At 41.5% G+C, this 12,125-nt stretch overlaps 3 protein-coding genes across 7 annotated transcripts; 1 reads left to right on the top strand and 2 right to left on the bottom strand.

Annotated features, from left to right (window-relative positions):
- Positions 1 to 144: 144 nt before the first annotated feature.
- Gdi (GDP dissociation inhibitor) lies at positions 145 to 4,915 on the top strand. The gene is made up of 5 exons (XM_076819987.1): positions 145 to 618; positions 2,154 to 2,567; positions 2,638 to 2,851; positions 2,922 to 3,104; positions 3,185 to 4,915. The coding sequence occupies exons 1-5, from the start codon at positions 458 to 460 to the stop codon at positions 3,539 to 3,541; spliced, it is 1,329 nt and encodes a 442-aa protein (XP_076676102.1). The 5' UTR covers positions 145 to 457; the 3' UTR covers positions 3,542 to 4,915.
- Aasdh (Aminoadipate-semialdehyde dehydrogenase) lies at positions 4,046 to 9,053 on the bottom strand. 3 transcript variants are annotated; one of them, XM_076819964.1, is made up of 10 exons: positions 8,692 to 9,053; positions 8,351 to 8,609; positions 7,805 to 8,263; positions 7,346 to 7,725; positions 7,183 to 7,271; positions 6,224 to 7,122; positions 6,006 to 6,157; positions 5,785 to 5,948; positions 5,463 to 5,726; positions 4,046 to 5,391 (listed from the first exon to the last, which is right to left on the bottom strand). In XM_076819964.1, exons 1-10 carry the CDS (start codon positions 8,693 to 8,695, stop codon positions 5,008 to 5,010), a joined length of 3,054 nt encoding a protein of 1,017 aa, XP_076676079.1. In that variant the 5' UTR covers positions 8,696 to 9,053; the 3' UTR covers positions 4,046 to 5,007. The 3 variants fall into 3 exon arrangements, with proteins under 3 accessions (XP_076676079.1, XP_076676077.1, XP_076676078.1); XM_076819962.1 differs by having other exon boundaries at positions 5,785 to 6,157; XM_076819963.1 differs by lacking the exon at positions 8,692 to 9,053 and having other exon boundaries at positions 5,785 to 6,157; positions 8,351 to 8,631.
- Positions 9,054 to 9,199: 146 nt separating this feature from the next.
- Positions 9,200 to 10,791, bottom strand: Skpa (S-phase kinase associated protein 1 SKP1-related A). 3 transcript variants are annotated; one of them, XM_076819997.1, is made up of 3 exons: positions 10,584 to 10,791; positions 9,909 to 10,187; positions 9,200 to 9,815 (listed from the first exon to the last, which is right to left on the bottom strand). In XM_076819997.1, the coding sequence occupies exons 2-3, from the start codon at positions 10,185 to 10,187 to the stop codon at positions 9,606 to 9,608; spliced, it is 489 nt and encodes a 162-aa protein (XP_076676112.1). In that variant the 5' UTR covers positions 10,584 to 10,791; the 3' UTR covers positions 9,200 to 9,605. The 3 variants fall into 3 exon arrangements, with proteins under 3 accessions (XP_076676112.1, XP_076676113.1, XP_076676111.1); XM_076819998.1 differs by lacking the exon at positions 10,584 to 10,791 and adding an exon at positions 10,258 to 10,516; XM_076819996.1 differs by lacking the exon at positions 10,584 to 10,791 and adding an exon at positions 10,344 to 10,516.
- Positions 10,792 to 12,125: the final 1,334 nt, after the last annotated feature.

Below are 12,125 nucleotides of genomic sequence, written 5' to 3'. Positions count from 1 at the left end.
ACCGAAATCTGAGCGAACGTTATCGCAACTAGCCAGGCGATCGACACGCTAAATCGCTGTTTTAGGTCCATAAAATATGAGCAGAGAGTCTAAATAACGAGGCAATTTATCTATTACGAAATTGATTTAATCCTGGAAAGTGCAGAAATGGATCGTGAAATGGGAGATCGTAGAAGCTGGTAGAAGTCTAGGGAGTGTGACGCTGCAGTAGCTCCACCAGCGGTAGCACCGCCAGCAGCAGCTCCGTCATCGGTAACGAGCAGTAACGAGTGAAAGAACGAGGTCTTCCGTTCCGGCATAATAGTCGTGCGAGTTGGCAGTCGCGCGGCCGTGTGCTATCACGTTTTCGATCCTTCGCAGCAATCGCAGCGTTCCTCGTAGACGATCAAGTCCCGCGGAGCTCGACGTGCCGTAAGTCGAACAGTGGTGTGGTCGGTCCCTTTGCATCTCGAGCAACATGAATGAAGAATACGACGCGATCGTGCTGGGCACCGGGCTCAAGGAGTGCATACTCTCGGGTATGCTGTCGGTCAGCGGGAAGAAAGTGCTCCACGTAGACCGCAACAAGTATTACGGCGGCGAATCTGCCTCCATCACGCCTCTGGAGGACCTGTTCTCGTAAGTCCCCTTGAAAGCCAACCTCCACTGGTCCGTTTTATCATCCGCGGCTGTAACTATCGCCGGCATAGCAAATCTCCGGAGCCCGTGATCGACGGCTCGCCGCGCGATGACTGGTCTAAAATATTGATTTTCTCCTTTTCGGTTGTATTCTCGCGGGAACGTCCGTCGTCCCGTGGCGTTCGAGCTCCTTCCGTCAAGCGTATCGCGAGACGAAGCGTGACGTACACCTTCGGCCGCGATAATGCGTCGTTGCTGTGCGGCCGCCTCTAAACTTTCATCCCTTTCTAAAGGATTCTATCGGAAGGTTGGCTAGAATGCCACTCGATACGGCAAAGGGGGAGGGGCCCGCCCCGCGAAACGCACGCTCGATCGAACGTGCAAAATCGGTTGTGCCGTTTACCGCTACGAAATTGGCGCACCGCATTGTTTTCTCTTCGCGATACTTTCCCTGCACATTCCTCGCCCTTCCCCCTCCCCACTCCGGGCCCTTGCGGTCCTTCACTTCGCGATATACGTCGTGTATACCCTTGAACGTCTGACAACCGACAGAATTTAACATCACGCCAGCTTACGCTCGGCAAGTTTCACGAAGGAAATGCTAGGTACCGTTACTCGTATGCCATCCTCAATCCGTTTCCTGTGGAACCGAACATATGCTGGCGGATTTATCCAATCTCGGGATTATGAGAATCCCGAGAACGCTTACAAGTCGTGCGAAGGAATAGTTTACACGGCGTAACGATACTCGAGCGTGCTTTATAAATGTAACCGTTATCGGGCGAGATTGGCGGATCTCCACCGTTTCGTCTGCTACTGGGGATCATCCTTCGTGGAGCAACAAAAACACGTTACGAGCGAGATAATGGCGTAACGTGACTTTCCGACCGTTCGCTCGACGGGAACGATAACACGCCCGTGTGATTGCACTTCTGGTCCATTGCGGCGGCAGTTATCAAGTGTCTGCCCGCACTGAATAAATCGCAACACGCGTCTCAACCACCCATCTGTTGTAGCAGCAACGGTTATATATACTTCGACTCCGTTGCTTTCATATGCAATTGGACGCAACGGGGGCGTGAATATTACAACCTGCAAGGACAAGGAAACCCTTTTCTCCTCCGCTATATTTAAAAACGTGCCGACCCGTGGATGATTTTCCAGCAGAATATTTTTATTCCGCGAGCCACTTTGCGGAGCTGCTAATGAGAATCAATGAGCACCTCTTGGAGGTGTTGTAAATAAATAAGCATAGGGTGTGACGTTTATTAATAATATCAGAAGTGTTTGTAAGTTTTGCAGATGTATTATTTAATTGATAATTCCAAAGATACTGTAATCATGACTCAGGGGTTCTCAACTTGGTCAGCCGATATATCGGAAGATCGATAATTTTCTAGGGACTTTTAGGGCCTGCAAGGGACACAATTTTGAATCCGGGGTTCCCATTTGAATCGTTTTATTTTTTTTTTATATAAAACCGTGGTGTTAGATATACATTCTTATCGCTAAGCTTAGTTTCCTGGGTTATCTAGGAAATTCAAGGCCCCGATACCGGACGAGACCTACGGCCGTGGCCGCGACTGGAACGTTGATTTGATTCCCAAGTTCTTGATGGCTAATGGTCTGCTGGTGAAGCTTTTAATTCATACCGGCGTGACGCGGTACCTGGAGTTCAAATGCGTCGAGGGATCGTACGTCTATAAGTCCGGGAAGATCTCGAAGGTGCCGATAGATCAGCAGGAAGCATTGTCCAGCGATCTGATGGGCCTGTTCGAGAAAAGGCGCTTCCGTAGCTTCCTGATATGGGTACAAAACATGCAAGAGGACGATCCGAAAACGTGGGACTGCTTCGACCCGTTCACCAACAGTATGAGCGCGCTGTACAATAAGTTCAACCTGGACAAGAACACTCAAGATTTCACGGGACACGCGCTAGCACTTTACAGGTAAACAGTAGTTCGCTACGATATAGTTCGCTAACCAGACAATTGCTGATCGAACGAATGTCTTTTTCAGGGACGACGACTACATATGCCAAAGCGCAATTACTACTATAAGGAGGATTAAATTGTATAGCGATAGTTTAGCACGTTATGGAAAATCACCTTATCTGTACCCTATGTACGGCTTGGGTGAACTTCCCCAAGGTTTCGCGCGGCTCAGCGCCATTTACGGCGGGACGTACATGCTGGACAAACCGATCGACGAAATCGTCATCAAGGACGGGAAGGTGAGAATCCAAACGTATCTGGAACGAAGTAAAATCAGTCGCGTGGTTAATTATCGATTGTTCGTCGCAGGTCGTCGGTGTCCGTTCCGGCGACGAAGTAGCCCAATGCAAGCAAGTATTTTGTGATCCTACGTACGTACCTGATCGCGTGAAGAAAGTGGGTCAGGTCATAAGATGTATTTGCCTGCTGGACCATCCTATACCGAGCACAGCGGATGCTCTCTCGACGCAAATTATTATTCCACAGAAGCAAGTACGGGGCCCTTATCTCATTTGCATCCAATGCTCTCTAGATCGCAACGAAGCCAACTACGAGCGTTTCTGTTCCCGCAGGTTAATCGTAATTCCGATATCTACGTGTCGCTGGTATCGCACACCCATCAGGTAGCGGCAAAGGGATGGTTCATAGCCATGGTGTCCACCACGGTTGAGACGAAAAATCCGGAGGCCGAGATCAAGCCTGGCTTGGATCTGCTCGGGCCCATCAGGCAGAAGTTCATTTCGGTGTCCGACTACATGGAGCCGACCGACAACGGTTTGGACAGTCAGGTCTTTATATCGACCACTTACGATGCAACGACGCATTTCGAGACCACCTGTCTGGATGTGCTCGATATATTCAAACGAGCCACCGGGGAAGAGTTCGATTTTAACAAAGTGAAACAAGACCTAGGTGACGAAGATCAGTAACCGTAAGACTGTTACCGTTACTGGTTATCCTCGAAACTAGTTTATCCTGAATTTAAAAAAGAAAAAAAAACGAGTGAGCAACGTAATTTAACGCGTATCAGCCGACCACGTCGGCGTTTATCCGAGTCTCGTAGTAGATACGATCTGCTAGAAGACTCGCGCCTAATAATTTTAGGTTCTCTTTCATAGAGGATTCCGAGGAAAAAGGTAAACATTACTTGAATTTTGTTTCTCAGTTCTGCCCCAATTTGCATTCTACGTACTGCCCTTTTCACAACTTCGCCCCGGAGTACATAGACACGAACATTCTCGCGGAATACTAATATCAAGACTTGTACCATTTCGCGTCTGGATATTTTTGGTAAATTTCAAACGGATCGTCAAAACTGAAAGTCACGGCCCGGGCGTGTCCACGCGCTCGTCGCCATCGGTGTATTTTGTAGGGTGAACGAGGCAGTCTCGATTATCGCAACTTTATAGATGTAACATATTTTAACTATCGAATGAGAACAGTAAGGATAACCGTTTATTGAGATTGTACATGTAAGAGGATCCTATAGTCGCATTGCTATTCGCAGTAGTCGAAACGCGTTACGACACGAGGTACAAGATAGAGGTAATTTTAAAAATGAAAAAAAAAAATATGAATTCCACACACAAGATATCTAAACAGCATGCCGCGGTCTAGCTTTAGGAAATACGTCATACGCTGCACATTTAGTTCTGATATTGTTTGAAACTTCAGCCATGCAAACGGAACAGAGATGCAAACTAAATATGCACGAGCGAAAGTACTCACGAGAAACAACTGCCTGTAATGGGAAAGATTTACAGGAGCAAATCTATGTTCGAAATATTAGGGAAAAGAGGGGATCGAGAGAGCGGCCAAGCATTTAAATATAAATTAAATAGATATATGTATATTCGTTCTCATTCTGAAATATATGAGAATGAGAGTATAGAGAAGATGGAATCGTTGAAACATTGTTATTTTATGTGAGCTTGAGAACCAGAATACTTCCTTGTCCAATATTTATGGCGTGATCATCAGTTATATATCAATGAGGGAGGCGTAACGAGAAACCGGGGATAAAGACAATTACGCACGGATATGCATCGTTTTCGAAACTAATATGCGTGTGCATTTATGTATGCGTGAATGTTTTGTTAGGTGAGTGATTGGCTAATTCCTCAGAACATTTATTTTGCTTGCATTCTTGCTTGAAAACCGTAAGCGCACCGCGAGTTCGTATTACGTACGAAATCTAGTGGATGGCAGCCACACGTTCCGCCATTACTTTATCTAAAGTGTTATTCACGTAACTATAATGTGACAGTCGTAAAAAAAGAATAAATGATATTGTATTAATTTCATTACTTTGTATTCCTGTCTACTACTCGACGGCACGCCGGCAAAACAGATATACCTGGTAAAAGATACACGACCGATCTTTACCAATAATAATTTACACAAGCTTCGCGACATAAACATTATTATCCCTGCATCCAATGATCGCGATATTACTATGGACAACAGGCGACGAGAAAACTTCACCGGGAAGCTTTTCAGTCTTTGTCAGTCTTTTTGTTGTAAAGTTATAAATATATAGAGTACCGTCCGTGCACGCTATAAGCAAAATATTACTTTCGCGCCAAGGGGTAGCGAAAATTGGCGAATGAAGGTTCAACACGTATTTCAAGGTGGGTTCAGTTTTAAAACCTGTGTCTGACTGGAAGTAATAGACACTCTTGTTCTGACTAGCTACAACGATGCTCTCGCAATCCGTACCTGCGTCGTTTTCTTTAACAACGTACGAGAATACGTTGCCCTTAATTTTGTACTTCCACATCTGCAAAATCGAGAAATAAATTGAGAATAAAGCATTTCTTTGTGAAGGTACATGCGCTGCATATTCGTTACCTCCACGTTAACTTCGATATCAAAACAAGATAATGTTCCTGTTACAGAACAAAATAAGATAAGTCCGGTATTTAGCACCACAGGTGCAACGAAAACAGGGTCGCTCAATTTCTGATTCCAAATCATTTTTCCCGTTAGCTGCTCTAGCGCCAAACAAGAGCCATTTAAAGTTCCAAATAGGATGGAATTCGTTGCTGAGTGTAAACAACCCGAAGCACTGATGCTTCCATTACTGATCTTAGCTTTCCAAATTTCTGCACCATCCTAGATCAGAAATTGTTTTCATTGAGGCTGCTAAAGCGTAGTGTAAGCAAGTATTTACCTTCGCAGAGAGGCAATATACATAACAATCGTAAGAACCAACGAATACTTTCTGCCGTTGTTTACAAAATATTGCAGAACATTTTACAATATCTCCCGTTTGGTATTTCCAAAAGATTTCACCTGTTTTCAAGTGTAGGCAGTAAACATTGCCGTCGTAACATCCTGCGAAACAGGGAATTGAGAAACACGAATGAATTTTTTGGAAAGTACGAAACTTACCCACTATACCCTTGAAGTCGTCCAAGATTAAAACCGAAGCTTCAATTCTACCGGGGAGTCTCGTTCTGAATGTAGGAATGTAGCTCTCTTTATCTAATTGAAGCGTAGAAATAAAACCAGAATGGGAACCGACCGTTACATACGTGTTGCCACTAAACAGAAGATTTGTTAGTTTTAAGACAGGATGTACAGTAGGGATATGTGAAAATCCTACTTACTCTGAGTAATGAAATACAGTGGGCGATGCATCTACGCATTTTTGTAAATTGCACGTTTTTAATATCTCTATTCTTGAAAATCTGTCGTAATGCCTTTCATTTGCAATCGCTGCACTGTTACAAATTTCACCCCTGCACTTATGCCACTCGTATTTAGAAGTTTGAATAGGGTCCGAGTCTTGGTCTCCTTCGTTAACGTGCTTTGGTGATACCTTATCTTCTTTAGCAATGTTAATTAAAGGAATTGTTTCAGTATTGCTAGATTGACATTCAAGACTTCGGATAGTCTCGTCTTTTTCGTTATTCGATACAGTACTTTGTATATAGCTAAGGCAATCTTTAGCCGTAGCATTATTCAAAAGCATGCCAATTAGTTCAGGAAATTCTATGCTCAGTTTATCAGACATACTGTTTGATATTTGAAGTGCAGTGATAGATGTACCTCCTAAATTCATAAATCCGTCATCCCCGTGTTTTAAATGATCTCCCCAAATACATTTAAAAATTCCATCAAGTTTTTGGATATCAATTTTGCTTAAGGCGCTATGTGTCGTCTGTTCCCATATTTGTTTTTTTAGAAATTCGGCAGAGATTTTCCCACTGGAGGTGAGCTCGAAATGTTCCAAGAAATGTATTTTATCTGGTCGATATAGATGCGGTAATTCATCTAAATGTTTCGCCATATGAATATCCATACTTGGATCAGTTGTAGCTTTTTCCTTGGTAGCTAAACATAAGTGTAACTTATGATTACTTTCATCCCACAATACATAACAACTTTTTACAAACTTTACTTGCGATGCGAATTCTTCGAGCTTCGTTAGATCCACTTTATGTCCAAATCTTTTTATGATACCATTTTTTCTCCCTTTGTAAAATATCCTACCCTCCTCATCGATCTGAAATTGAAACATATTCAATTATATGAAACGGGACATTGTAATATTAAATGTGCTTACGTTAACTATATCTCCAGTGTCACGAAATACTGGTAGTTCTAAATCTCCAACACTTTCGTCATTTAACACGCAAACTCTACTGTTACTACCTGCATGTAAATACATTAAACTTAAACCTTCTTTACAGTTTGTTTATATTACGAAAAAACTGATTATCAATTACCTATATGCAGGATACCTGTACCATTTTTAACGACTTCCCCCGTTTCGTCCCTAACTTGAAGTATGGTTTGCGATAACGCTTGCCCCAAGCAATTTGTGTGACATGGCAGGCTCGTTGTTACAACTTCATTAACACTAGCCCAACATGATACTTCAGTGATACCATAGATATTATAGACTTTTGTACTATTATGAGGATGTTTGGTCTCAAGAAGCGACTCCAGTTTAGGGAAGGGTTCTCCACCCAGCAGAAGGACTCTAAGTGAAGTGTTATCACTTAATATAGTAGCCTTCAAACGTTCCACTGTAAAACTGTACAAGAAAACTGAAGGAGTCATCTGCAGTATAGTAATTTGCCTAGAATAAGCCTCTTGTAACAATCTGAAAGCGAAGGATGCTTCTGTTATCGTATCTTCCTGCACAGTATGACTAGCATCAATATATTTCTTTTTCATTTCACCTGTTTGTGTCGTTCTTTAATGTCTTTGAAACCATGAACAACGACCCTGCACTTGAGAGGGCAAGGAAAATTTCGATGATACTCGGGTCAAATGTGAGACTCGTAAACTGAGCAATTTTATCTGATTTCTCGATGGCTAATATCCTCCTCAAATCTAGAATATTTGGAACTATGCAAGAGTGAGAGACTCTAACTACTACTGGTGCCCCAGTAGAACCAGAAGTAGTAATTGCATAAGCGTAACAGTTTGGTTGCACGTTTTGTGCGGCTCGTCTGTGAACGTGCTTCAATTTAATCAGATAGATACATTCACCGTGTACATTGAATTGATTTACAATGTCTCCTTCAGCTGATATTTGTTTGCTAAACAAATAACTAATATGTAAAGTGTTTCTCAAATTTATATAATCTGTTGGATTCAATGGTATATTTACAAAGCTATGTTCGCTAGCTAAAATCCTAAAAAGAGAGAAATCATTAGGGTATGTTATTACATATCCCTGCTTCTGCACTAATACTGATATTCTGTGATATTTTAATTCTTACCCCAGTATCAAAGAAACTACACAATACTCAGGAATATCAAAATTTATACCAATAAATTCATAGCTTTGTATGCTCTTCAGATGATCAGAAAGCATAACTTTTGCAGCAAGAAGTTCTCTATAAGTTATGCAGATAATAATTCCTTGCAAATCGTGGTACTCTATTATTACATTATCCAGTTCATTCCAGTTGCAAATGTCATGCAATTTTTTTCTTTCATTTGTCGAATTACAATGGCCCATTAAATTCTCCGCGTTGTCTGAAACAATTCGGTCAGAGTGAAAGATGCAACTACATCGTTGCTTCATTCTCGCTAATTTAATAGAATATTCCATATTTACCCATTTTGCGTCAAGTATTACCGACCACTCGCCCTTTGTTATAGAAATCGTTTCGCCTATTTGTCATTTATGTATTTACCGAAATTAACGATTGCGGCGTACGATTTCTAAATGCAGAAGCCTCGACGTAGGTTATGCTGCAGTTATTTCAACTTCAGGATTTAAATAAAGGATAAATCCTTTCATACATCGTATTGCCTTTTATTTATCGCAGCAGCTTAAATAGTATTGATTACAGAACAAAAGTTACGATCTTTTTTCGTAACGGGAAACTTTGTTTAAGGTTACAACTTTCATGCGGAATACAGGCGTGATAATATGCTACACCGAATTGTAGATAAAACGTTGAATTACACAAAATTCTAATTAATACATCGCGTATTGATTAAGTAACACAGAGTTGAGCTGTTCAATAGTTTAATTCTTCGCACAAATGTACATTTTATACTTGGACTCTTATTCCGTAGGATTATTTGTGTAAGGAGTGTTCAAATAAAACTGCCAAAAATAGAAATTAAACTTATATTCTATACAGATGAAACACAATTTGCAGATCTAGTACGCCAAACATTATGCAAATCTAATATACCACTAAGTGGAGGTAACAATGAGTACATTTAGTATGAATTTATATTCATTTTCACTATGCACTGTAAGCAGTACTATTTAATGTTATACAAAATATTTGGGATAAACAAACCAGACACATCAACGCGACCTTCAGTGTTCTGAAAGCAGTAATCTACTTCCGTATATATAGTAACTATTTGGTGCATCGATTGAAAAATTATGTGGTTATCATTTAAGGAATAATTGAAAGTAATATAATTAGTATATCAAACTGGTGAATTTTTAAATGTTCAAACAGAATTTTTAGAGAATCAGAAAATCAAATGTTCACAAACGGCTCCCGCCTACTTCTCTTCGCACCATTCATTCTCCTTGCGAACCTGCTCTTCCTCCGTTGCTGTGAAGTCGTTCTTAATGTTGAACGTTTTTCGAATCTCTTCGGGTGTCTTGCCTTTAATCATGTTGGCGACTGTTTTGCACGTTACATCTAGAAGACCTTTAATGTCGAGGTAATTGGCTGCCAGAATTAGCTCGAAGAGAGTTCCCTGATCGACCTGCGAATAAATCGTTCAAAAATTGACAGTAGAAATTGCGAGAACTGCGATACCTCCCGAGCCCCGATACGCGAAGCGTGTAGGTGAATTTACTTTTAGAAAGTCTGCGTCCCAAGAACTTATGTCGTCTGTGCGCTTCTCTTTGTTTTCGTCATCTTCTGGCGGAGGCGGGTCGTCCTTATGATAAGTAGCCCACTGTATTACTTTCCTAAGGATGGCAGAGTTTACATTTGGCAGAGGGACAACCTCCTCTTCGTCTTCGTCCATACCAAGATCCTCCAACATTGTTTTTATGGTGACCGAACATTTTGCAATATCAACGTCCACTTCGAAAACTTCGCCATCGGAACTTTGCAGCTTGATATTCGGCATCTAGAACAGTTTTCCAACGTATTGTTACACTACGTAGATAGAGATCAAAATACGACGCGTGAGAAAATACTTTTCTTGCGACGATGAAGTGCCCAAATATTTTGGTGCGCGTACTTTTATTTCCGTCGCGGGGAACGCGTCAACGGTTCTACCTACTATTCGCACAACACCCTCGAAGGATTTTTTCATTCGCCTCCTAATCGGCTCGCTACCGAAATCATTCACGCAACACCGTTTCTTTCCGAAAGCAAGTGGGCACTTCATCGATGCAACAAAATAGCCCGTTGCGAACGACATTTTCTTCTGACATGTGCACGAACGCTTCTGACGTGTGCGAGCACAACGTTGCGCGCAAACCCCTAGCTATTTAGCGTAACGAATAGTCAAAGAAATCACCGTGAAATGTCCGTTGGAATCAGTGCAGTGAGATATCTAATAATTTGCTACAACGGCGATCAGCAGACTGCAGAAGGCACTTGTTCTCTTGCTCTCTGTCGCTCCCCTTCTAGCTTCTGCTTTTTCGTGCTCTCTCCTCTCACTCTGGCTCTATACTCTGTCCTCCGTTCCCACCACTACGTCGTTCGTTGATCGGGCTTCTAGTTACCTCCTTCTCGCTCTTCTATTTCCCTCGCGTTTTCGTAATTTCTGGTACAGAGGGACCACGGGCCTCAACGAAATGTTGCGCCACGTAACGCGAGATGTCGGTATAGTACTGGGGTAAACTTTTCCTCTGAGAAACCTTTTTTTTTTCACCGAAAATTTATGTGGATCGAAAGCACGTATCAAACAACATGCAAAAATAACAATTTTGAGTTTAGGAATCTCTTCAGTAAAAAGTTATTAAGTAAAAGGGACTGTGAAATTTTGACGTACATTCTGACCCCTAACGTTACCAACTATTATGCTTCAATTCGAGAGGATACTTTTTTTTAACCAATACTATACAACGGAGGCCCATGCTTTACGCGCCCACAAGCGGCGCTTAGAAAGTGGAATGCGCACAATATACTTTATCGCTTTGTTATAAGGTAATTGAACATCTTCAAAGAAGGAATCTACAGTTCCAGCAAACTGACGATATTTGGTTTTCCCTCTTACACAAATAAAAAGTCCAGCACCATGCTCCCGCCGCCCGTATCCCGTTTGCTTACTTTTGATTCGTCGACGATGTCGCGCCAGCCAATAGGGATATACTATTCGGACCTGATATTCGGACCATAGGCTTTATCTGTTTGATCTATCCATACTTCGTGGCTGGTTTGAGTTAGACAGCGGTTACAATCCGTGGTTTCCTTTAACTAATGTATCGACATTTCTAAAATAACACACATTTCTTAAAAACGTCTTTTAAAAACGCCTGTTCTGGACGTCTTAGAGACGTCCTGTGCTATCTGGGTATTTATAATTGCGGTTTGAGAATTTGAAAAATGGCTGACCAATGCAACGAATGAAAATATTGAGATTTATTTGTAATGTTTACCTAGCTGTATTGCATAGAAAGTATTAATAATATCAATATTATATTAATTCTCGAATATTCATAATTAAAATAAATACAGGCAGTATAAGAATATTACTTCTTTAGTCACTGATTTATCTATCAACTTCGCTTCGTATCTTATTTGAACTGTCAATAAATCGCGCCACGATGCACGAACAATTTGAAACACACAACCACACATGAGTACGCAGAGATTAGATATATATCTGCTCTTGTGATATTATTTTAACCATTTTAAGAGAGTAAACACCGTATGCTGTTTTCGTAAATGATAATTTGTATCGCGTTTCTAAAATAGTAAGCGGCATTAAATTATTTCGTTTCGTTCAAAATACGAGAGAATGATTTGAATCACCTGACTTACGGTTGAGTAACTCGTCCTCCGTTTTCCGGTATCGTTCGTTCAGTTCCGACGAATTGTTATTTGCAATCACCCG

Source organism: Andrena cerasifolii, chromosome 9 (assembly GCF_050908995.1).
Source record: "Andrena cerasifolii isolate SP2316 chromosome 9, iyAndCera1_principal, whole genome shotgun sequence".
Lineage (NCBI taxonomy): Eukaryota > Metazoa > Arthropoda > Insecta > Hymenoptera > Andrenidae > Andrena > Andrena cerasifolii.
The sequence above is the reverse complement of the archived record's forward strand: the minus strand, read 5'-3'. Positions and strand labels throughout refer to the sequence as shown.

Bases quoted from the DNA above. Each gene is read 5' to 3' on its own strand.
- Gdi (XM_076819987.1), top strand. From the start codon at position 458: ATGAATGAAGAATACGACGCGATCGTGCTGGGCACCGGGCTCAAGGAG. The intron at 2,568-2,637 runs GTAAACAGTAGT...TGTCTTTTTCAG, and splicing joins CACGCGCTAGCACTTTACAG to GGACGACGACTACATATGCC. The intron at 2,852-2,921 runs GTGAGAATCCAA...TGTTCGTCGCAG, and splicing joins TCGTCATCAAGGACGGGAAG to GTCGTCGGTGTCCGTTCCGG.
- Aasdh (XM_076819962.1), bottom strand. The intron at 8,264-8,350 runs GTAAGAATTAAA...CTCTCTTTTTAG, and splicing joins GTAGTTTCTTTGATACTGGG to GATTTTAGCTAGCGAACATA. The intron at 7,123-7,182 runs GTAAGCACATTT...TTTCAATTTCAG, and splicing joins ACACTGGAGATATAGTTAAC to ATCGATGAGGAGGGTAGGAT.
- Skpa (XM_076819996.1), bottom strand. From the start codon at position 10,484: ATGTCGTTCGCAACGGGCTATTTTGTTGCATCGATGAAGTGCCCACTT. The intron at 10,188-10,343 runs GTAGGTAGAACC...AAACTGTTCTAG, and splicing joins TCGAGGGTGTTGTGCGAATA to ATGCCGAATATCAAGCTGCA. The intron at 9,816-9,908 runs GTAAATTCACCT...ATTTATTCGCAG, and splicing joins GGGACGCAGACTTTCTAAAA to GTCGATCAGGGAACTCTCTT.